This window comes from Culex pipiens, chromosome 2 (assembly GCF_016801865.2).
Source record: "Culex pipiens pallens isolate TS chromosome 2, TS_CPP_V2, whole genome shotgun sequence".
Classification (NCBI taxonomy): domain Eukaryota; kingdom Metazoa; phylum Arthropoda; class Insecta; order Diptera; family Culicidae; genus Culex; species Culex pipiens.
Window position 1 is genome coordinate 72,629,726 of NC_068938.1, and position 24,563 is coordinate 72,654,288.

The following is a 24,563-nucleotide window of genomic DNA, read 5'->3' on the forward strand; positions in this document are numbered from 1 at the left end:
ATTCACTGAAGAACTTTTTGATTGCATATCCGATTTTACATCGAAAACTCAAGTTGAAAAATTTTTGCGACCAATATTTTGATTTTTTGAAAAAACTGTATTGATTCAAAAAATTATAACTCGGTCAAAGATTTTTTGCCCTTTCTGGAAATTTCTGAAAAGTTGGCATTTGATGTCCTCTAAAAAATATCAAAAAATAAAAAATAAAATTAAAAATTGTGTTTTTTGCAAATCAAGTTTTATTAACAAAAAGTGAAATTAAGAATCACCTTTTTTTTTTTACTTTGTACCATTTTTTTTCAGTGTAGTCCATATCCATACCTACAACTTTGCCGAAGACACCAAATCGATCAAAAAATTCCTTCAAAAGATACAGATTTTTGAATTTTCATACATGAGCAATTCTCTACGAAATCGGTCTTTTTTCTTCAATTTTAATTTTTGTATTTTTTAATCCGGCTGAAACTTTTTTGGTGCCTTCGGTATGCCCAAAGAAGCCATTTTGCATCATTAGTTTGTCCATATAATTTTCCATACAAATTCGGCAGCTGTCCATACAAAAATGATGTATGAAAATTCAAAAATCTGTATCTTTTGAAGGAATTTTTTGATCGATTTGGTGTCTTCGGCAAAGTTGTAGGTATGGATACGGACTACACTGGAAAAAATAATACACGGTAAAAAAAATTTGGTGATTTTTTTATTTAACTTTTTATCACTAAAACTTGATTTACAAAAAAACACTATTTTTAATTTTTTTTATTTTTTGATATGTTTTAGAAGACATAAAATGCCAACTTTTCAGAAATTTCCAGGTTGTGCAAAAAATCACTGACCGAGTTATGAATTTTTTAATCAATACTGATTTTTTCAAAAAATCGAAATTTTGGTCGTAAAAATTTTTCAACTTCATTTTTCGATGTAAAATCAAATTTGCAATCAAAAAGTACTTTACTAAAATTTTGATAAAGTGCACCGTTTTCAAGTTATAGCCATATTTAAGTGACTTTTTTGAAAATAGTCGCAGTTTTTCATTTTTTTAAATTAGTGCACATGTTTGCCCAGTTTTGAAAAAAATATTTTTGAAAAGCTGAGAAAATTCTCTATATTTTGCTTATTCGGACTATGTTGATACGACCTTTAGTTGCTGAGATATTGCAATGCAAAGGTTTAAAAACAGGAAAATTGATGTTTTCTAAGTTTCACCCAAACAACCCCCCATTTTCTATCGTCAATATCTCAGCAACTAATGGTCCGATTTTCAATGTTAATATATGAAACAATTGTGAAATTTTCCGATCTTTTCGAAAAAAATATTTTTGGAATTTTCAAATCAAGACAAACATTTTAAAAGGGCGTAATATTGAATGTTTGGCCTTTGTGAAATGTTAGTCTTGATTTGAAAATTCCAAAAATATTTTTTTCGAAGAGATCGGAAAATTTCACAAATGTTTCATATATTAACATTGAAAATCGGACCATTAGTTGCTGAGATATTGACGATAGAAAATAATGGGTTGTTTGGGTGAAACTTAGAAAACATCAATTTTCCTGTTTTTAAACCTTTGCATTGCAATATCTCAGCAACTAAAGGTCGTATCAACAAAGTCCAAATAAGCAAAATATAGAGAATTTTCTCAGCTTTTCAAAAATATTTTTTTCAAAACTGGGCAAACATGTGCACTAATTTAAAAAAATGAAAAACTGCGACTATTTTCAAAAAAGTCACTTAAATATGGCTATAACTTGAAAACGGTGCACTTTATCAAAATTTCAGTAAAGTACTTTTTGATTGCAAATTTGATTTTACATCGAAAAATGAAGTTGAAAAATTTTTACGACCAAAATTTCGATTTTTTGAAAAAATCAGTATTGATTAAAAAATTCATAACTCGGTCAGTGATTTTTTGCACAACCTGGAAATTTCTGAAAAGTTGGCATTTTATGCCTTCTAAAACATATCAAAAAATAAAAAAAATAAAAATAGTGTTTTTTTGTAAATCAAGTTTTAGTGATAAAAAGTTAAATAAAAAAATCACCAAATTTTTTTTACCGTGTATTATTTTTTTCCAGTGTAGTCCGTATCCATACCTACAACTTTGCCGAAGACACCAAATCGATCAAAAAATTCCTTCAAAAGATACAGATTTTTGAATTTTCATACATCATTTTTGTATGGACAGCTGCCGAATTTGTATGGAAAATTATATGGACAAACTAATGATGCAAAATGGCTTCTTTGGGCATACCGAAGGCACCAAAAAAGTTTCAGTCGGATTAAAAAATACAAAAAAAACGAATGACCGAAATCCTAGAGAACTGCTCACATCATTTTTGTATGGACAGCTGCCAAATTTGTATGGAAAGTTATATGAACGAACTAATGATGCAAAATGGCTTCTTTGGCATACCGAAGGCACCAAAAAAGTTTCAGCCGGCTTAAAAAATACAAAAATTAAAATTAAAGAAAAAAGACCGATTCCGTAGAGAACTACTCTTAACTGAAACCAATTTAAAATGCATTTCTTCTTGAACTGCTTTAAAAACATTTGGAAATTTTCATTCAATACCAATATATAGTCAGACGAAGAGTTTTTTTTTCGCGAAATTTTTTTCTAATAAAACTAATGATTGGAAAGCAAAAATACGTATACGAGGGTCTACTGGAGCCTTGACGATCAAATGGAGCCTAACATTTCAAAAGGGCGCATGGGTTTTGTGAACAGGAGTGTGTCTCCTTCACTCAAATGACAGTTTACATAAGGTATAATAGAGATGCACTCTTGTTTGCAAAGCTCTATGCCCTAATGAAATGAATGGCATGAAATAGTCGTCTTAATTACTAGTGTTCAACTTATGAACTGTTCATTTATGTTTATTGGTTTTTGGAAGCGGCAAGACTGGTTTAAAAACAAGATCCTTTACCTTATTTGGCGTTATAATAAAACATTCGGGGATTTGAGATTAAATTTACTTTCAGACAGTTTAGTTTAGGTTGTTGATTAAAGTTAGATAGTTTTCCGTAGATGAATAATTGGACTTAAATGATTAGTTGATTTGAACGAAGTGTAACATTTCATTGGCAGATCTGTTTCTAGTTGTAATGTACGACAAGACTATTGACGGACGTGACAGGTCGGCAGTTAGTTTTCATCTTTTTTTCTCTAGTATTTTTTATTTCCTTTAAATTTGGAATACATCATAGGTTTCTTTTGCATAGATCTCCGATTAGTTACATTTTCTTATTTAATTGACTAATAATTTAATTTATTCCGGGCCTTTTTACTTTGAATCATAATTTCAGATTTTCTTTATTCAGTGTTAAACTTAGATTACCGTAACTGCTCAAATCATCCAAGTTCTTACTACTCACATCAACACTAATTTTCTTTCACCTCCCCCCTCCCGATCCCCTATATCTTCCGGTGGTGTTCATTTGGTATACAATACTAGTTCGGCCACTACCCTTTTTTCCACAAGAAACCGGACTTGGACTGACTTGAGGCCGCGTCCCCCACCTTGCTCCGTAAAACGAAAACGAAACGAAAACGAAACGAAAACGAAAACAATGATTTTTTACCGTGTACATACCTATCCGTAGAAGGACCATCAGGTGCAGAAGAGAATCGAACCCATGATCGTCCGCCTTCAAAGCGAACAGTGTAATCATTCGGCCACGCCTGCTACAAGAGTGGAGGTGATATTTAAATAGGAGATTGCAATTATTGTAAAGATTCAATATGCTTTATTGTTGACCATACTTTGTTTTTCAATATCAGTTCAGACTATTGTATTCTGCAGTTTATCAAATCGATCGTTTTTCCTCCGTTTGCCCCTTCGCAAGGGTCACAGTCGAACCTTTTCCTTTTTATGTTTTTGGATTAACTTATGAAAGTTGCTCGAATAATGGAAATAAATAGTTTCATAAAATGACAACAAACAAAAAAATATGTATTTTTCTCTACACCGCACGTATTGTTTGGTGTGGCACACGTCGCTTCATCAGTATTATCATACAAAACAAAACCATTCTTTAGCTTTTTTTATTATTTATATAACTCAATGGCAAAGCAGTAAAACAAAAGTCAAGCAAAATATTATCAAGATTTCAGAAGAGGGGGCCAGAAACAAAATCACAACATGTTTTTTTTTCAATAGATTAGATTGAGATCTCACACTCACACATTTTTTTTTTCTTTAATTTTCACTGAGTAAGTAAACTATAGCATAATCAGAAAATCGTTGGAGGTTTTTTTTTGTAATTATTTTGTCAGTTTTTTTTGTTTCAACGGGGAAAGCTTATTTAGGAAGTTAAACCTAGCTCTGCTAATTTCTCGTACAAACTAATAAAATGCTACAACAATTTCAATAACGTGTGGCCATATTCGTGAGGGATCCGATGAAGTAAGCTCTGCTGGGTTTTTCTTTGCTCAAAGTATAATTTCCTTGCTTTGCTCTGCTTAGAAGTCGGTTTCGCCGGGACCTGCAACGATACGAAAGGTGGTTAGTTTTGTGCGCAACAACTTTTTAGGGAAAAATAGTTTTTTTTTGTTAACCACAAAATTGAGCAAAAACATTTCAACGAAACACTCTGTAACAAAACACAAAACACGCACAAAATGTTGATGATTCCGGTGCGGCTTAGCCGGTTGTTTTTTTTTTCTTTGAGCTCATCCTGAGAAGCGCGAAGCAATTTTCGACAGAAATTTGTTAGCGACATGTTGGTGTTGTGCATATGTTGAGTGTTTTAGAATTTTGAGTGGTTTTTCGGTCTGGTTTTTAAGTGCATTGCAAATCGATATGCTGCTAGATCAAGTGAAATGTGAATCCAATGGAAAATAACAAAATAAGCTGATTTAAAAAAAAAAAAACTGGATTTTGTGCAAAACACTTCAATGTTGTGTAAATTAATGCTTAATTTGGCTTCGCATAGCAACCAGCAACATTTCACAATCATTCGAGAAATTTCCCCATCATTTCTAGCAAAAAATCTTTGACAATAAAAAAAAGCTTAACTTTAACTTTTTTTTAAAGATGAGAATAGTTTAAGATCTTTTTAAACATTTAGAGTATATTTTTTTAGAAATTGCTGAATATGGGCAATTGATTTAAAAAAAACTCGATTTAATATCACCAGAGGTAAAATAGAGCCTTTAATAATAATAATAATAATAATAATAATAATAATGTTTATTAAATTCTTTCCATGTTAACAGTAATGTCTGACTTATCTAAAGAATATAATTATTTTAAAGCATTTCTTACAAAATGATGAAACTCCGACAAATATATTGGTGCCATTAAATTTTCAGAAACACAATGGTACCACCCAGTAAGAATTTGACCTAAAGCTTCGAATATTTTTAGGCTAAACCTCGAATAGCATTTTTTTTAAATTTCAGTGGTACATTATGGGTCGCAAGGTATTAAAATTTTGTTAAGAAAAACATATTGGATTGACATTATTAGAAAAATATAAAGGATACTCAGTCTTTAATGTAAGTCTATGATTAACTTAAAAAAATATGTATCGCTATTGCACTTTGTCGATCTATTATGAGAAGCCAAAAAGAACACTTTCACGCGCAGCGTAAAATGCTGGCGTTTATGCTTCGACTTAACTTGTCGATCTTTCGAGTGAGAACGTGCCGGGACTTTGAATTTGAGCAACTCTCTACGAAATCGGTCGATTTCGACCATTTTTATTTTTTTATTTGACTTAAACTTTGTGTTGGCCTTCCCTATGACCAAATAAGCTATTTTGCGTTATTGGTTCACCCATACAAGTCTCCATACAATTTTGGCTGCTGTCCATACAAAAATGGTATGTAAATATTCAAACAGCTGTAACTTTTGAGTGAATTTTCTGATCAATTTGGTGTCTTCGGCAAAGTTGTAGGTATTGTTGAGGACTTTTGAGAAAAAAATAGGTACACAGAAAAAAAAATGCAGATTTTTTAATCAACTTTTTTTTCACTAAAACTCAATTTCCCAAAATACGTATTTTTTGATTTTCAAGATTTTTTGATATGTTATAGGGGACAAAAATCCGCAACTTTTAAGCCATAGAGAAACATGGTCAAAAAATCTGCCGCGGAGTTATATTTTTTTTAAAAAATAGTGATTTTTGGAAAAATCGAAGTTTTATGCAAAAACAAGTTTGACATTACTTTTCAATGCAAAATTGAATTTGCAACCGAAAAGTACGGTACAGATTTTTTTTATAAAGGGCTCCGTTTTCAAGATATAGCCACCGAAAGTTTGATTTTAGCGAAATATTTGCAGTTTTTAAATTTTTAAAAATAGTGACCATGAGTGACCATTTCTAAAAATATTTTTTTGAAAAGTTCTGAAAATTTGGTACAAAATTGTCTAAGAGACCTTAAAGATTGGACCTCGGGTTGCTGAGATAGAGCCGTTTTATGAAAAAGAAACACGAAAATTGAAGTTTTCTTAATCTTACCAAAACAACCCACCATTTTCTAATGACCATATCTCAGCAACAAATGGTCTGATTTCAATGTTAATACATGAAATATTCGTGAAATTTCCGATCTTTTCGAAAAAAATATTTTGAAAATTTTTTAATCAAGACTAACATTTTAAAGGGCCAAACATTGAATATTACGTCCATTTAAAATGCTAGTCTTGATTTAAAAAATTTCAAAGTATTTTTTTCGAAGAGATCGGAAAATTTCACGAATGTTTCATGTTTTAACATTGAAAATCGAACCATTATTTGCTGAGATATGGTCATTAGAAAATGGTGGGTTGTTTTGGTGAGATTAAGAAAACTTCAATTTTCGTGTTTCTTTTTCTTAAAGCGGCTCTATCTCAGCATCCCGAGGTCCAATCTTCAATGTCTCTTAGACAATTTTATAACAAATTTTCTGAATTTTTCAAAAAAAATATTTTTTTGAAATGGTCACTCATGGTCACTATTTTTAAAAATTGAAAAACTGCAAATATTTCGTTATAATAAAACTATTGGTGGCTTGAAAACGGAGCCCTTTATCGAAAAATCTGTAAAGTACTTCGATTGCAAATTCAATTTTGCATTAAAAAATAATGTCAAACTTGTTTTTACATGAAACTTCGATTTTTTCCAAAAATCACTGTTTTTTCAAAAAATCATAACTCGGCGGCAGATTTTTTGACCATGTTTCTCTATGGCTTAAAAGTTGCGGATTTTTGTCCCCTAAAACATATCAAAAAATCTCGAAATTTTGGGAAATTGAGTTATAGTGAAAAAAAAGTTGATTAAAAAATCTGCAATTTTTTTTTCTGTGTACCTATTTTTTTCACAAAAGTCCTCAAGGGACCATCCATAAATCACGTGGACACTTTTTTGAGAATCTGCCACCCCCCCCCCACCCCCCTCGTGGACAATTGTCCACACAAATTTTTTTTTGTATGGATCGTGGACAATCGACTTAGCCACCCCCCCCCCCCCTCCCTAAAATGTCCACGTTCTTTATGGATAGTCCCCAACAATACCTACAACTTTGCCGAAGACACCAAATTGATCAGAAAATTCACTCAAAAGTTACAGCTGTTTGAATATTTACATACCATTTTTGTATGGACAGCAGCCAAAATTGTATGGAGACTTGTATGGATGGACCAATCACACAAAATAGCTTATTTGGTCATAGGGAACAACATTTGGTCATAGGGAACAACATAGGGAACAACACAAAGTTTGAGCCAAATAAAAAAATACAAATAAAATCCATTTCCGGTTTTGGTAGAGAATTGCTCATTTGATTTTCAGTATATGATTCTGTATAAAACCAACAATTTAATAGGAGAAACAGGGTAAAAATAAGACGAAAATAATCTAATTTTTTAAGATTTCTGAGAAAAGTGTCTTTCCAAAAGCAAACCTTATACCTTTCTTTTGTAAGAAAGGCAAAATGTATGAAAAATTTGGTCAAACAATAATCGCCATTTTAGCCTATTGTTTTTAAGAAATTCTTTTAAAAAATAGTGGCCATACTTGTCCATTTCTGAAAAAAATCCTAAATGATCGAAAAGATCCATACCTTTTTTGCGTGGATAGACCTGATCCCTTCTTAAACTGATAAAAAGTTGTAAACTAACAGGCTCTCGTCACAATTACAATCTTAAAACTTTGCTGGTTGAAACGGTTCTCTTGCAAGGGGCTGGAAACTCTAATATTACTTAGGAATACTGAGTATACTAACGATATTCCAGTATACTTGTTAGTATACTAACCGAAAAGCAATAAACTGTTAGTGTATTAAGATACTCTCAGTATATTGGTAAGTATACTGGCGATATGTAATGGAAATAATAAGTATACTAACATATATTTTGATATACTGGTTAACATAATAATTATAGCTCTAAGAGTTTCCAACCCCTTGTTCTCTTGTGTATTTTTTCAACACAAATTAAAGCAAAACTACATCAATTTTAACAATCAAGTTAAATACGTTTCATTGTCACCGCACCTTACTGATTTTGGTGATCTAATTGTGTAATGATCACGCTTTATTGGTTTTTTCCAAGCTTTTTTGTAAAAAAAAACTTGTCAAAATATTTGTGGATTTAAGTAAAAATTCTAAGAGATATTTTTCTGATGATTCCTGTTAGAGATGTCAGTTTTTAAAACTGCAAAGCAATTCAATAAGAAATGATAGATTTAACTAAACCTTTTTGCGAAACATGTATTTAAATTTCTTAGAATGCTCAATTTATTGATAAAGCTCCAAATTGTAACAAATGTTGTTTACAGCCCTTATTTTATGTAGCGATTAATGCAAACTAGAATAAAAGCAGCGTGATTTGCGGTTAGCAAACAATTCCGTCATATTTTACTCACTATATTGTGTATATTGTGTGAATAAATGTTCAGTATTTTTTTCTATGTGGTTACTACATGTTGTTTGCGTAAATATTTCGTTTTGTTTTCACTACACATAATATACAGCTAGACACAAGTTATTTTATCGGTACATCCGCTTCTGAAAAAACAGAAAGAACAATGAGAACGGTTGATGCATTCTTTGATCTTTCGATGTTTTGCATTTTGTACTCTTTCTTTCTTGTTTATCTATATTGTAAGGCAATGATTTTCGATCGAACTAGGGATGGTTTAATCTGTTAGTATTGTTTTTCAAGTTAAGCTGGTGGACAAATTTATGTTCTATTGCACAAATGTATGTGTGTGTTTTTTTTAGTGTGAATCATTAGAGGAAAACTTCACCTTTAACTCATTTGTTTTAGTATTTTAATGATTGAGAATTAAACATTATGAGCACTGGGCATATGTTTTTATTTTCAAACTAAAAAATGGTTCTACTCGAGTCGAACAAGAGGACCGAAAGTCAAACGTTTGTTCAAACTTAGTTCATGATGTAATCAATTTAACATAACTCTCTTGTGTTGAATGCAGGTCGGAAGGAAGTTCAAAAAAGTTACTGCGCCTTGAAATTGAGGAAAAAAAATATATCAAAACGGTATGCTCTTCTTCTTTTTAAGTATTCAAAACGTTACGCCAAAGGTGGAGTTTACTCTATTTTTTTTTCTGTGTTGGACGAATGGACAATTCGATGCAATTTTCTTAGTAATTTTGGTTATTAATGTCAAGCACTACTCGGTGGTGTTGTGTTCGTAAGGAAATAAAAGAAAGAAAAAAAAAACATAAATATTACAACTAGTGTAATGAACAAACTCTCCGTTGCTGTTTCTAAGAAAGAATAAAAAAATCAACAATACAAAGAAGCTTCGAAAGTTTGTCTCTTGTTGCTTTTTTTTGGAGAAAAATAAAAACAAACGAAAAAGATAAATTTAGGATTTTAGCTCTCTTCATTTGTGACCTAAATTTGACTTTTTTTTTTGGCATGACGAGTAGTATTTAAGGTAATATTTGAACAAAGGACTGGGCAATTATCACTGCGATGGCTGTAAATATGTTTTTTTTTTGCTGCGGGAATTTTGAGCTTTGAAACAAAAAAGAAGAAGACACACTACAGAGTGAAATTTTGAGTTTAATTTTGCGCAGGGCGTGGAACCCACCTTCCACGGTTTTTCATTTGTCTCGTGAAAAAATATTACTTTAAATACTACCCCTGGTGAAATCGATTAAACATAGATGTGAGATGATATTACAGCCAATCAAGTAAATAAAAACGAAGTAATTTTGAATATACCTGCTTTTCTGAAATCTTGATGATATGCTTTAGGTAATGAATGCTTTCTGCTACCATTTTCTTGTGAATTGAACTTTCTTATTGTATTTCTCATAAATATACAGTTCGCAAAATGCTCAACTATGCTTCAAATACAATCTCTTGCAAACAACATAGAACATTCGTCGCGGTAATCGTGCTCCAGTGGCACTGCGAATTTTGCATCTTCTTTTTCTTTTCTCTACGGGGATTATGTGCGGCTCTGACTTGAGGGTTTAACTCTCTGGGATGCCAGAAATCAAAGGTTATTTAGCTTGAAATGCTTGTAGCTGGCGCTGCTTCTCGACCCGGACCTGGGAAGCTGACTATCCTCGATTAGCCCGGCGGACAGTGCGGGAAAGGGTGACTGATTGGATGCACGTGATGGTGGGCGTGATCGGGAGATTGTGGTGCCGATAGGTGATGGCAGTTCGGGGGTTTCAGTCTCGCGAACTTCCGCCAGCCGGGATATGCTTTTGTTGCTCAGCACGCGGGGACACCGCGGAGACCACCCGTTGACGGACTTCCGGCTGCCGGTGGGATGCTTCGAGGGGATGTTGGCCTCGTGTTGGCTGCCGTCGTTCAGCTCGCTCCAGGTGTCGTAATACTCGGAGTAGGAGTTGGGACACTCCGATTTGAACTCCTGCGGAGTTAGGGCCGGTGTCGAGTCCACCGTCATGATGTTGTCTTCGGTGGAACTGATGGTATCGTTGGACTCCAGATCTTCCTGGAGGATCTTGAGTGCGGCCGCGTGCAACTTCTCGAGCGGCAAGTTACGGAACAGTCTACCCTTTTTCTTCATCAGTAAGCTTTGTACTAGTTCTTCCGCTAGCTTATCATTGGTAACTCCTGATACAGGAGATGCAGATGAGGTCGAGGACGATAAGCTCTCGATGCCCGAGGAGGACTGATGGCGGATTGGCAGTGAAAGGCGATCTCTGCGATCGGTGGCAGTGTTGGGAGCTACTATACTGGTGCTACTGTCCTCGTACGAGGATCCTTTGTATTTAGTCATATCCGAGGGTCGAGGGCTTTCCGATCCGTTCTGATAAGTGTGTCCGTTGGGCATCGTTTTGCTGCATTCTTCAGATGTTATCGCGTCTTCTGCGCCATCTTCGTCTTCGCTATCACCGTTATTACTTTCGTCCTGCAAAAGCTTAAATAACCTGGAATGTGTCGCTGCTCGTTGGTAACGTGTCATCTTCCGCATCTCCGGGAAACATTCCGAGTCTGTTTCCACCTCCGATATGTGTTTGCTCATGTCCGATGTAACGCCAGAGTCGTCTTCCGCTTCCGACTCGTCGCAGGATAGCTTCATGCCCGAGGGAGGTCTCAGGTGATGGTTTGATTCGTTCGTTTTCGTCTGCTTGCCCGGCACCGGACTGCTCGCCGTTTGCTCAAATATCGAGATTCTATCGCGCACCGAAAGTGTCTTATCGTCCTCCTTGGCGATCGTTTTGATCACCGACAGAATCTCGTTACACTTGTGGTCTACTTTATCCGCTGCCTGTACCTTCTTCAAGACTATCTCAGGCATACGCGGCTCCTCAACCGGCGGCCTCTGTTCCACTCCTTTCGGTTCATTCTCCTCGGCTTCTGATTCTTCCTTCGACGTGTTTGTCGTCTCATACTCCTCACTATCATCCTCACTTTCTTCCTCCGAGCTGTCACTGTCAGCTTCAACGTCTTCAACCTTCACCTCGCTTACATTCTCTTTCCCGCTCTTAGTCGGCGGCTCCACACTCGGCTCTACCTTGTTCCAGCCGCTCGCGTTGTTGTTCTCATCTGCTCTCGCCGTTTCTTCCTCGCGTCGTTTGCCTCTGTACAGATCGCTGAACATTCTTTCGTTTTCGCTGTGCCAAAAGTGTATCGAATCACTCGAAATCTCATTCTTCTCGCGGTCCAGGAAGCTTCCGATGGCCGGATCGGCCTTCCACAGATCGAGCGCTTCCGTCGGACCGTTTTCGTTGTTCCAAAAGTCGACGTCTCCATCGTCTGCGGTCGTCGCTTCCTCGTCATCACGCTCGATGCTGACCTCGCGACTACTCCAAAACTCTCGCGAGTACGAACTTCTCGGTCGGCTCATTTCATCCTCTTCGCCGATTTGGCTCCAGAAATCGATCTCCTCGTCGTCCTCTTGCTGCGTTTCGTCCTCTTTGGGTTTCTCCTGTTCGGGTGCTGGCTGCTCGACCACTTGCGCTGGTCTCAGCTTGAGTGGCAGTGAAACGGAAACCGACACGTGCGAGTCTTGCTCGTAGTCGACGGTGAAGTTTGGCTTCGAATCTTCGCTTTGCTTCGGCTTGCTGACGCTGCCTTCGTTCACCGATTTGCTGCTCATCGAAGGGATGGTAATGGTAACCGTTACGTCGGTGTGATCTCCGTTCTCTACGGTTTCCACAATCGGCTTCACGAGCTGCTGTTTCTTGCTCGGTTCGTGGTCCGACTCTTGTTCGCTTTCGTCCGTTTCACTGCACTCTTCTTCCTCGGAAGATTCTTTGTTATGCTGGTTCGCGGGCTGTTTTACAGCCGGTTTGCTCTCTTCGTCTGTCGACTCCTCCTCGCTTTCCTCTTCCGTGCTTTCTTCATCGGTTTCATCTTCGTCGTCGCTTTTGTGCCCGTTGGTTTCTGCCGCTGGTTTCACGGACACCTGCGACTCCTGTGACTCTTCGTCGTCCAGGTGATCGATATCGTCGTCTGTTTGGTTGCCGTGTCCGCTCTTGAGCGCCTGATCGTGACCGCCGTCGTCATCGAGGTCGTTGGCCAACGTTGACGAACAGTCGCTCAGGGTTGAGCTGTTGCTGCATACGCTAGCCCTACGGCTTGGGTTCGCCGAGCACGAGTAGTTGCTTTCCTCCTCGAAAATAACGCTCAATTGGTGCGGTAGATGCTCCGGCGGATTATTGTCGTAGCCGACGGTTTCTTCGTCTTCGCTTTCGCTGCTTTCGTCCTCCTCATTGTCGGAGTGGTGACCGTTTGTTCCGTTTTGCTGGGGAGCTTTCGGGCTTGTCGCCGCACGGTCTTGCTTCTTGTGAGCTTCCTCTTCCGAGTCTGAACACTCAGACTGAGAGGAAGGTGCCGAGGAGGTGCTCTCCTCGTACGTACGGTACCGCTCGTTGAGGGGACTGCTGATCGGTGAACAGCGCACGACCTTTTGATCTGCGTCTGAGGCTGAGAAGAGCTTCTCCGGTGAAGTGCTAAAGTCGGCAAGCCGTTCCGAGAGGCGCTTTAGGCTACTTTGGGAGCGCGTTAGGGGATGGGCAATGGCGTTGAACTCGTTCAGAATGGAGTCGGCGTCCGAGGAGTCTTCGGGTGTCGGAGTGACCACAATGCGTGGCGGAGGTGTTGTTATGACGTAAGTGTGGGTTGGGGATTCCGGAACGACGTTCTCGCAGTAAGCGATCTGTGGCTGCTGGCTGAGTTGATAGTATGGTGGAGGTGTGCAGGGTGAGCATGGTTCTTGTGGTGGGTAGTAGAAGTGATGGGGTGACATGTAACCCGCGTAGTACGCAGCAGCGGCACTTCCGCGGTCGTAATGACCGTGGGGTGGCGGCGGTGGCGGGGGCGGAGGTTGTGGGTAGTAATACCCGGGTGCATGATGAGGGGGTGGTGGTGGTGGCGGTGGTGGATGATGGGTGGGATAGTATTGGGGATTGTTAGGATCGTAATAGTGCCAGTTGGGATTACAGCAGTAGTGTGGTTGCAAGGGATACGGATAGGGTGAGTATCGGATGTCGCCGTTGCATGGTAAATTTTGATTACCTTCAAGGTCAGAGGAATTTGAATCGGCTGTTGAAAGAAACGATAAATGAAAAAAGAGAAAATCATCGTGATTATGGAACTATGCACCAATTGGTTCGAGATGAATGAATGAGGGAACGATCACGATAGAGAGCGACAACGAGAATGGTATGATGGTTTGAGAGTTTTCAACGTTCGCTATGGAAGAAGCTCAGCCGAAAACGGTCAATTTACGATGATGGACACGGAATGAAAGTACACAACATCACGAATGTATTGTTTTTTTTTTGCGAGAGATCGAATCTCTCTCGATATAATCAGTACAGATATGCTAAACATCAAGGTAGCAACTTTTTCAACACAAGCCTAATGGTAAATTGATCAATCATTACTAGTTGAAATAATATTTGTTTATCAGGTTATCGTCAGTCATTAGCTGTGAGAGGAAACCTTATCTCAATTCAATACCAAGATTCAAGTTACTAGGTTAGATGTTTTGTATAAATTATAGAGAAACACTTTCCATCTCTGGTGTTTTAAGGAAAATGTTGTGCTAGTACAGTTATTAAATGTAGATGATGATACTAGAATAAAGTGGACATCAAACTGGTCCCCAACTGGGCCCCACCACTTGTCCACCCGGGAAGTTATGAAAGAAAACCAAAAAAGGGAAAATTGTTCAACCTCCTCCACGTAATTGAGAGAGATTGTCTGTTTCCTACTTGATTGTGTGTCGGACTGTGGAACTAAAAAAGTCGCCAGGTAACTTACCGGGAGCGTCCGACGACTGCGTCATGGCTTGTAGCATTTTGAACGATCGGCTCGGAATAGCACTTCCGGTGTATTTTTTCGGTTCCTCCACCCGCTGCTCGCTGGGCGAGACGTACTGCTGGGCCGATCCTTCCTCTGTGGGGGTGGAGAGGGAGAGGAAAATCTTTAGATTGGGGATACTTTGTCAACGCTTTTGGTACCAACCTGATTCACTGGTGTTCCCAGGGTTTCGCACAAACATTTGATTAGTACGGTTCGTTGAGCCTATAATGAAGGGAACTTTTAGATACTTTGCCAATGTGAGGTTTGGTTTTGAAATTTGCGCAAATTATATCTTATAGCATTATAGCATCAACGCTGAAACGTAACAAGTGCTCACATAATTGCATTAGTATTGTTTCCGTACTTTTTGACTATTAAAAAATATCTGCCTTAGGTTTTTTTTGCCGAATTCAAACATAAAACCCAATTCCAATATTTAAAACAATTTTACTTATTCCAAATCATAAACATGCAATGCTTAATAAATAGATAGTAGGCAATTCCCTGGGGCTTAAACAAGGTTTTTTTTTTAAGTCAAATAACAAAATTTTGGGACATTTGCTCCGACACTTCGAATGATTCAAATTCGAAACAATTACATTTATACAGCAATTCCCCACGAAAACAGCATGAAAAAAAAAACAAAAGTGCTCGGATCGGGCTCAAAATTTCTGGGGGTTCCCTGGCCGAAATAATTAGACCCGTATTTTTTTGTTTGGCCATTAGGATGACCTACGCCGTGTTAGGGTGGTCTGTAAAATGGCCATTTTCGTCGATTTTCGCAAAAACCACTTTTTTTTCGAAAAATCGTAACTCCTCGCCGTTTCCACCGATTTCAATTGTCTTATACGCAAATGAAAGGTGATAAGTTGGCCTTTCAAAGAAAAATAGTAAGAAGTTTCAAAAATCTATTTTTATGGGATTCCCCGGACATTTTTACGAAACATTCAAAAACATGCGAGGAGTTCATTAACAGGATTCCAAGATATGATTTTTTGAAAATAAAATTCGTGTTTTTCGACGCACAAAAACCGGAAAATGACGAAATCGGCAAAAAATCAACTTTTTCACTAAAACTGCGATAACTGGACACCAAAATTTTCGTAATTGAAAGACGCAACTTTTGGTACCCAGACATGTATAGGTCATCGCTGAAATTTTAAAGTTATCGCAATTTTAGTGAAAAAAGTTGATTTTTTGCCGATTTCGTCATTTTCCGGTTTCTGCGCGCGGCGCGTCGAAAAACACGGATTTTATTTTCAAAAATCATATCTTGGAATCCTGTTAATGAACTCCTCCCACTTTTTAGTATGTTACGTAAAAATGTCCGGGGAATCCGATAAAAATATTTCCAGACATAGGCTCTTTGGTCCAGACACCGTCAAAACGGCATTTTAATGTTTCATACGCCCTTTTCATATGTTAGGCTAGATTTTTGAAACTTCTTGTTATTTTTCATTGAAAGGCCAACTTATCACCTTTCATTTGCGTATAAGACAATTGAAATCAGTAATCTAGATTAAATGTTCAAAACAACCTATCCGTCATGGGTTTCCTATGCAGATAGGACCTTTTGAAAATTTAATCCAGAGTTGAAATGGCAAGGAGTAATGATTTTTCAAAAAAAGTGGTTTTTGCGAAAATCGACGAAAATGGCCATTTTTCAGACCACCCTAACACGGCGTAGGTCACCCTAATGGCCAAACAAAAAAATACGGGTCTACATTTCGGCTAGGGAACTCCCATAAAATTTTGAGCCCGATCCGAGGACTTTTGTTTTTTCCATGCTGTTTTCGTGGGGAATTGCTGTATATACAAACTTTTCCCGGAAAATCTACCACCTTTGAACAAACTACCAGATCCAAACAAAGAAAACTACCCAAACAGAAGCAAACACCTTATGCAAAAAGAAAATAATAAAGAACCAGCCAAAAGGAAAGTGAATAGAAAGGAAACTCCTCCAGCATTTCGCGTACCAGTGTTGCTCGAGTTCGACGGCTGACTTCCGCCGGCACTTGCCCCGGCGCCGTCGGTCATATTTTGCAGATACCGAAACGCCTTGGACGGTATGGTCGCGCCCCGGTAGCGAGGATCTTCTTCGTTATGGAGAAACACCTCTCCGTCGACTGTGCGCGCGTTCCGGGGGTAATACGAAAGTCAGTCAGTCACTTGTGTTCAAACGAAATGCAACGCCTAGCACTAACATGGCACTCTATTGGCACTCACCTTGGCTTTTGACTCGGTTCATCAGCGCTTTGTCGTCGTTGCTGAGCTGCATCCGGCGGAGTTGGCCCTCGGCCTCGTCGCCGGGCTTGGGCGTGGCCGGCTTCGCTTCCTGGCCCTCCTGGTCCATGGTGTCGGTGATCTGCTGCAGCACCCGGAACGAGCGGGACTGGTTCGGCGTGGTGCTGCCGTTGCACACCTGCGGGTTGTTGCTGCTGCGTGGGTCACTAGATTGGAACGGGGTGGTGAAAGGACACAGTATTAGAGCGTGCTGAATTTTTAATGGAAAATGCGTAATAATTATTGATAAATTATCACGTTATGATTTATGAACGTGATTCACGTTGCATTAAAAGTAACAAATTTCACAAATGAAACAGATTGTTGCAGGTCCTGGAAAAATCGAGGCAAGCAATGAAAATACTTTCAACAATTAACTGTGCCAAATTTTAACACGATGTCGACGAATGAATGAAGCGCAAGAATACAATATACTTTTTTATGTCACATACATTTTTTTTTGCGTTACGTGATTTAAAAAATATCCCTATAAATTCGAGTCGAGGCAGTCTTCCCGTTTCACCTTAAGCGTCTGAATGAATCGACTCCCCTCCCACTAACATTTACACACAAGATCCTCTGTAATTACTCTTAGCTTTACCAAAAAGGACCTAATAAAAAAAAATTATGAAAAAAAAATATCAATTGCATAGCAAGCGGTCAGAGTGAGATGGGGAGCAAAAGAGAAATGAGATTGGCATGGTAGTTGCAAACGGTAGGTCAAAGTAAGCTTGCGTCACGCTCGATTTGTTCTCGCGAGCAACGCTAGTGATCAATCGACATTTTTTTTGACAGTTGACTGAGCTCGTCTTTCGTTTTCGCAAAGTCCGTCTGACTGTGATACCCTGCTCTCGCTCACACACATCCGAACGCATGAGCGCAACGCAAAGTCAACCACACAGTCATTTGACTCTCTCCACCATGTTCAATCGCGCAATCAGCACGTTCGTTTGATTTTTACTGAATTTTAATTCACTTGGCCCAAGACTACGCTCAAATAATTGCTGTCACCACACTTACCGACACAAACAAGAAAGCGGTAGGAAAAGAGCGAAAGAGGAAGAGCATGTGTCGTCGTGTCACCCGTGTGTTTGAGTATTGAGCTCGGTATTCTCTCGGGTCAACTTCGTGTGTACCAACAGACGGTCGCATCCAAAAAAAAGATCATAAACTTTAAGCGAGCGGGCCAATGATGATAGACTCCCAAACTCTTTCAACAAACAATAGTGCTAAAGGGACGTTGTGGCTTTGCAAACAAAGAGTGTGCCCCTTTCATGCCAGATGTAAACAACATCACAGGTCACACTCTTTGTTCACAAACTCACAACGGCCCTTTCGCATTTTTTTTTGCTAGATATCAGAAAGGGTCCTGATTGCTCCAAAAAGACTCATTCACTAGTGATCACAAATCGAACGCGACGAAAAAATGCTCTGACCGTTTCCTACCGTTTGTCACTTCCACACCAATCGCTAAAGAATACTTTCACTTTGCTTATCCTCTCACTCCAATCGGGTTGTACAGCAAATGTCTCAGAGAGGCTGATTGCGCTTTGTCGCTCAAAGCTTACTTCTAATAGTCTTCGATTGGCTTTGTTTTGATCATATTTATTAAAATGCAAAATCAATGCTATCAAAAATGTTTTGAAATTTTGTTGATAACACAACATCAAAGACACATTTGACAGTAATTGCCATCTTGTCAAATTACAAATTTACGACGAACTGTGGTGGTGCAGGCCAAAAGAGTGCCGCGCTGGTATTTTGTTAGATTCTCTCCTCTCTGAACATTTTCGTTTGGGTCTCGGGTCGTCGACGGACGGAGTAGGCAAAGAAATTCACAAAGTATTTGTATCGCTGGGTGAACCGATTGACCAAGACACTGGCAGCTGGAGAGTCGTGTTCGCTCACGAATGGTTGCGTGCTTAAGTCGGCAAAGATTCGTTCGGCGATGAGTGAGCGATTTCTGATCTTTGAACCGAAAATCAGGACCCCTCGGATAGTCGAATCATGTATTTTTCTGTTGTTTTGTTGAAAATGGTTAATTTTTCGAAAAATGGTCCATTTTTGGATTATTCGAAGTTTCTGAGAATCCTTCGTTTAATTGAATCTAGAAAGTACTAGTAGTACCTCACGTTCCTGTTTGTTAGAGCAATAAGTCGTTGAGAGCACCATGCTAAGAAGTTTAGGTGCTTCAGGACCTTCAGGGATGGGACATTGTGTTTCCACCAATGTCCGGCACTTTTTACAATTATTCTTTTTATGAACATTTTACTATTTTGCTCTTAAAATTAAATTATGAATTTTATACCGACAAATTTCCATCGCTGATCGAACAACTACGAAATATTTGACCAAAATTACCCGCAACCGCTACAAAGATGCCGAAATGCATTGAAATTTGCAGCTATGAAAATCAAATTAGACAAACATATACCAAAAATGTGGCGCATGAAGGAACAGCACAAAAAATGACACAACGAACAGTGAATGCGAAGAAAGTGAACGCGGAAACGGCAAAATTTAACGAAAAAGAAAAACAGATAAAAAGTAACCATCAACAGTGAAAAAAAACAGCAATAAAAACAAAGAACAAGAAGAGAAAGATCGCGCGCGTGTTTGTGCCCGCCTTCTTCTCGCCGGTAGTCGGTATACCTGAGTCTATTTTTAAGAAAACGAAGCTTAGCTTCTAGTGGGATGTCGTGAATGATATATCTATGGTCACCGCTGTACATTCGGGGTAATTGCGTGTTGTTGTACACGGAGAGGCATTACAGCGGGGTTGGTTGTAAATAGAGGAAGAATAAGAGAGAAAACACTGGTTAGACGAGTTGTTGAACCGGGCGGTGGTCAGAGCTTAGATTTTGAGGATGTTTTAGAGTGCATCAAAAGGGGTGGGAAGCGGCGTGTTGCAAGCAGGGGTCAACTCCGCGCAGGTTCGGTTCGGTTACCTTTGAATGATCGCTGGCGTCTGCGAGAGCGGTCCCCGAACGTTGGTCGCAGCAGCAGTTTCACCGCCTTCAACCTTGATCGGGATGATCCGGACACCTCCCGACGACTGTTGTTGCTGGGTTGGGGTCTGCTGTTGCATGCGTTGCTGTTGATGCATCATGTGGGCATGCTGCTGTTGTTGTTGCTGGGGTGTCGAAGGCGGTTGTTGATAGTGGTGTTGCTGGTAGATCTGCGGAGACGTCGGCGGGTAGGTGATGTTGTTGTAGCCCTGGTTGACGAAGTGGTTCGGGTTGGTGAACATCGCCGTCGGTGTTGTGAAACCTGGAAGAGGGTCGGTTTGGTAGCGGGTTGCTGTGACTACCGGGTTGATGGTTTCTTACCACTGTGAGGATAACCCACGGTGAGGGGAGACTGTACGTTGTTGTACTGCGGTCCTGGGCTGTAGTAGGGTGGCGGTGCAAAAGCGGGTGCCGATACCGGCGCCTTGACGGGCGAGGCCTCCATCTGGATCGGTATGATACGTTCCTGGAAAGGAAACACGTCAAGAATTTGACAAGAAAACGGACTCACTGTACGAACCTTTTGGGACGGCGCCGGTTGGGGAGTGTACACCTGATTCTGCGCGTAAACCGGAGTCTGAGGGTAGCTCCGGTTAGCCGGCATTGCCGGCTGCTGCTGTTGCTGGAGTTGCGGTTGGCGATTCGCCGCAGGATTTTGCAGTTGGATGTAGTGTGTCTGTGAGATTGTCGGCGGCTGCTGTTGTTGTTGCTGATATTGGGGAGCGGGAGCCTCGACCGGTAGGGGCCGGCTCACGGGAGTGGTGGGTTGTGGAGGTGGTGGTGGTGAAGGTTGTTGCTGTTGTTGTTGTTGTTGAGGTTGTGGTTTCTGTTGGGGGGCAGGTTTGGCCGGACTCGCGGGAGCTGCGGCGATAGGATCCGCTGGTTTAGCGGTAGATTCGTTAGACTTGGACACTTGGGGCTGTTTGGACCCGAGAGACTCAGAGTCCTCCTTGTGCACCCATTCGGGTTGTTCTTTAGCACTGTTTTGGCGTGATGACATCCATGGTGGGCTAGCTTGATTGAGAAGGGCTTGCTTGCTGTGCGCAAACACTTCATGAACTGGTGGGATATAGAGGGACCCTAAGGCTTGTGGGGCAGGTTTCTGCGCGGTGGGTGGCTTCACCGGTGATGTACGGTTGCTGTTGTTTGAGTTGTTGTTGGGAGTGTTGGGTGACGATGGTGCCGTTTTGGGTGGTGATGGTGAAGAGTTTTGTCGTGGTTTAGAAGACTGGTCTTGTTGTAGTGTACTTTTCGTCGGCGTGTCTTGTGATGTTTGGGACACTTTGGTTGGTGTGATGGGTGGTGGGAGACTGGCTGGAACTGGGCTCTGACTATAGACTGGCGGTGTCTTGATGGAGGACACCCGTGAACCGTTTTCGAGCGGTTTAGTTAGATTGGATGGGCTTGGTGATCGCTTCTTGGGTGATTGATCCCTAACGGTAAGTTCGTGTGTGCGATTCTGAGTATTCTTAGCGACTGGAATGATGAAATAATGAGGATTAGTGACACTAGAACATTCAGGTGCGCACGTGCAACCTCCATACCTTCATCGTCGGCATCTCGGCTGCTGTACTGTACTGGTGGTAGTTGCGGCGGTTGTGAAATCTGCAGACTTGGCCGATCGACCGGATCGTTGAGTTTCTCGTTGCGGTACTCCTGGATCCAGAAGTCATTCTTCGGCTGGGGCCTCGGAGCCTTCCGAAGATTCGCAATCGGATTGGGCGGAATTTTGATCTCCGGCCGGCATCCCATCGGAGGTGGCTCGAAGCTTTGTGGCTTTGGAGAAACTTTGCTGGCCGGTGGCGGTAACACCGGCGGGGGCGGTGGAGGAGGTGCCGTTACACTGTTACCGTTTGTTGTGCTGTGCGCCGGTGCACTGGGCCGCTTGGCCATGCTTGGGGGAGGTGGTGGCGGCGGTGCCGGTGGCCCGGTGGGAAATACTTGGAACGGCATGCCCATGGCGGCGGCCCCTAACGTTGCGGCGGGTGATACTGCTGGTTGGCTGTTGCCGTTACTGCTACTGTTGGAGTTATTCTGGAGAAAAAGAATTCAAGGTTATCCCCATAATTAATGTTCTGATCAGTTCTGTCGGAAATCGGATTTAGTTTTTACTTGTATAATGTTTAAAACCTTTATGGAGGTCTTTCATGTGTTAAATAAGCTTCTTTGCTGAATTGGTACTCCCATTCGTACAAGTCTCCATAAAAAGTTTACAAATGTTTGAAATCATTCAAAAAATTATATCTTGAGAAAAAGTCAAATTTATTGATTGGGTGTCTTGGGCAAAGTTAAAGGCATACTGTTGGGGGATTCAAATCGGCATAAGCATTTTTATTGACTTTCGTTGATTTTGGCAAACATTTCCAAGTTGCATTAAAACAAAATCTGGGGTTGAACCCTAGTAACAATTAGGGTTGATAAAACCTCTGAGTTTAAAAATATTACTAGGGAATTATTTCTAGATTTTTTTAAAGGGTGCTATAAGCTTATTGTTTCCAAATATATAAGTTTCAGATGTTTATAGGACATTCTAAAAAAATTCTAATAATGATTTAGAGATGAAATACCTTAACCAAGATTTATCACGATGTTGTGATGGATCGCTTCCAGTTTATTTATTAGAATTAGGCCAATGTAAATATTTTTCAAGGCTTTTTGCCCCTCTGTTCTTGGCGGGGTCGAGGGAGGGGGCAAAAAAAAATATAAAAATTGAAATAACAAGCCAATTCTCAACATATGAATGAAAAATAAGTTTTTTAAAAGCATATTACACTAGTTTACTGCCCATGATCGCATAAATGTCCCAAATGCATTTTCATCGTTTTTGAGTAAATAATGCAGTTTGGTTCAAAATCGTGTGCTCTTTCAGAAAAGCCTTAACATCCAGTACTTTGCTCTAGAAATCAGGAGGAAATCCAGTTTTTTCACGAAAACCTAACACGTAGCCTTATGTATGGGACAAACTTCAAAAGCGTTTTTTTCAGCTTGCTGTTTTTGCATATGGGACATTTATGCGAACATGGGCAGTTTAGTTGTTTTGCAATCATTATTTTTCAAAAAATGTAAAATTTTACGAAAACATAAATTTTAGCGAAAAAAACTTTTTGCGGTACTGTACAATCATCCCACATATTCGGAACACTTTTTTGATAATTTGTCAATAGCACCGCCAAATGCAAATTTTCTCTCGACCCTACTATTTTTAGGACCTTTATTTGGACATTCTCTTGCTATTTCACTAGTAGAAGTAGTACTTTTTGTACAAAAAACTTCATTTAAAGACTATTTTGTCCAGAGCAGCAAAACCCTGCCTCCAAATGGCCTGTTTCATAATTGTGGGATGTTATTGTGCCTCCCACAATTGTGGAACACCTGAATTTAACTGATATTTTCACAAAAAAGTTATCAGAGCATGAATAAAACATCACTAAGCTTAAGTTTCACTGATTTCAGTGTGTGAAGTCATTTTTTTTGTTACAAATATGTACTCCTGGAGAGATCCAAAGTTTGTTTACATCCGTAAGAAAAAAGTGTTCCGAAATTGTGGATTTCAAGGGTCAAAGTTTTTCTTCAAAAACTTGATATAAAAGTTAAAATTTGTTGGTGTTTGATGCAGCATTCGAAAGATCGCAAGAAAAGCTTTCAAATGACGGCGAAAGCGAATCATTAAGTTCAATTATCGATTTGCTATGATTTTTTGAACATTGGCCGATCTGTAAACTGTTCCGAATATGAGGGATGACTGTACACCGAAATAAAAAAAAATCTAATGATTTTTAATAAAATCCAATCATGCTAAAAGTGATTCTAAACGCGGGAAGTACATTTGTAATTGATTTCAACTGATTGCACTTGAATTTCTACAACAATTTTGAAGTCTTTTGAAAACATATTTTTCCCCCCCGATTTTTGGGGACGATTTTGGTGGGGGGACAAAAACTTAAAACAAAAATTACCAGTTTTAGGCCGTTGCAAATATTTTTCAATGTTTATGTCACCCTCCCTGGTCCTAAAAATCACTGGACAAATTTTTTTTTTTCCCACAATCTTGAAAATTTCAATGGAAATAGACGTCTAACCAACTAAAAACAATTTAAAATGCTCTATTCTGCATTGATAATCTTATTAGGATGTTTGGGCTGGTTTAAACATAGTTTGAAATTTTATGGAATTCCATTGAATATCACCGCAAAACTTTTTTTTTCTCGAAAAAATAAAATTTTTGGCAATACATACTACAAAACTTCAAAAACTATTTGCAAGAGCCTTATAGGCTTACTTGAAAAAGCATAGATTTTTTTTTTGATTATAAAGTTTTCAAGAATACAGATACTTCCCTCATCTAAATAAATCACATGGAATTGTCATCAATTTAAATTAAAAAAAAAACATACAAAAAAATGATTAAACCCTATAATTTGATCTCGAAAATTATGGGCCAGACTTTAAATATGATGAAAAGTAATATTTTTTAAATTTTAAAATCAAGTCTGAACTGATAAAAACAGATATTTCAAGTTTTTTT

General features: G+C 39.2%; 1 protein-coding gene across 6 annotated transcripts in view; it reads right to left on the reverse strand.

The window, feature by feature from the left end:
* Positions 1 to 3,722: 3,722 nt before the first annotated feature.
* LOC120423216 (protein piccolo-like) overlaps positions 3,723 to 24,563 on the reverse strand; it is a 69,703-nt gene continuing 48,862 nt past the window's right edge. For 2 of the 6 annotated variants that reach the window (XM_039586954.2, XM_039586928.2), the window contains exons 3-13: positions 21,583 to 22,072; positions 20,559 to 21,514; positions 20,360 to 20,504; positions 19,979 to 20,300; positions 19,683 to 19,754; positions 16,974 to 17,197; positions 16,724 to 16,873; positions 14,910 to 14,969; positions 14,706 to 14,840; positions 10,179 to 13,982; positions 3,723 to 4,483 (exon numbers count right to left, since the gene is read on the reverse strand). In XM_039586954.2, the coding sequence (XP_039442888.1) occupies positions 10,456 to 13,982; positions 14,706 to 14,840; positions 14,910 to 14,969; positions 16,724 to 16,873; positions 16,974 to 17,197; positions 19,683 to 19,754; positions 19,979 to 20,300; positions 20,360 to 20,504; positions 20,559 to 21,514; positions 21,583 to 22,072 (6,081 nt within the window). In that variant the 3' untranslated portion in view covers positions 3,723 to 4,483; positions 10,179 to 10,455. The remainder of the gene's footprint in view (positions 4,484 to 10,178; positions 13,983 to 14,705; positions 14,841 to 14,909; positions 14,970 to 16,723; positions 16,874 to 16,973; positions 17,198 to 19,682; positions 19,755 to 19,978; positions 20,301 to 20,359; positions 20,505 to 20,558; positions 21,515 to 21,582; positions 22,073 to 24,563) is intronic. The other 4 variants (XM_039586963.2, XM_039586947.2, XM_039586933.2 and 1 more) reach the window with 4 other exon arrangements.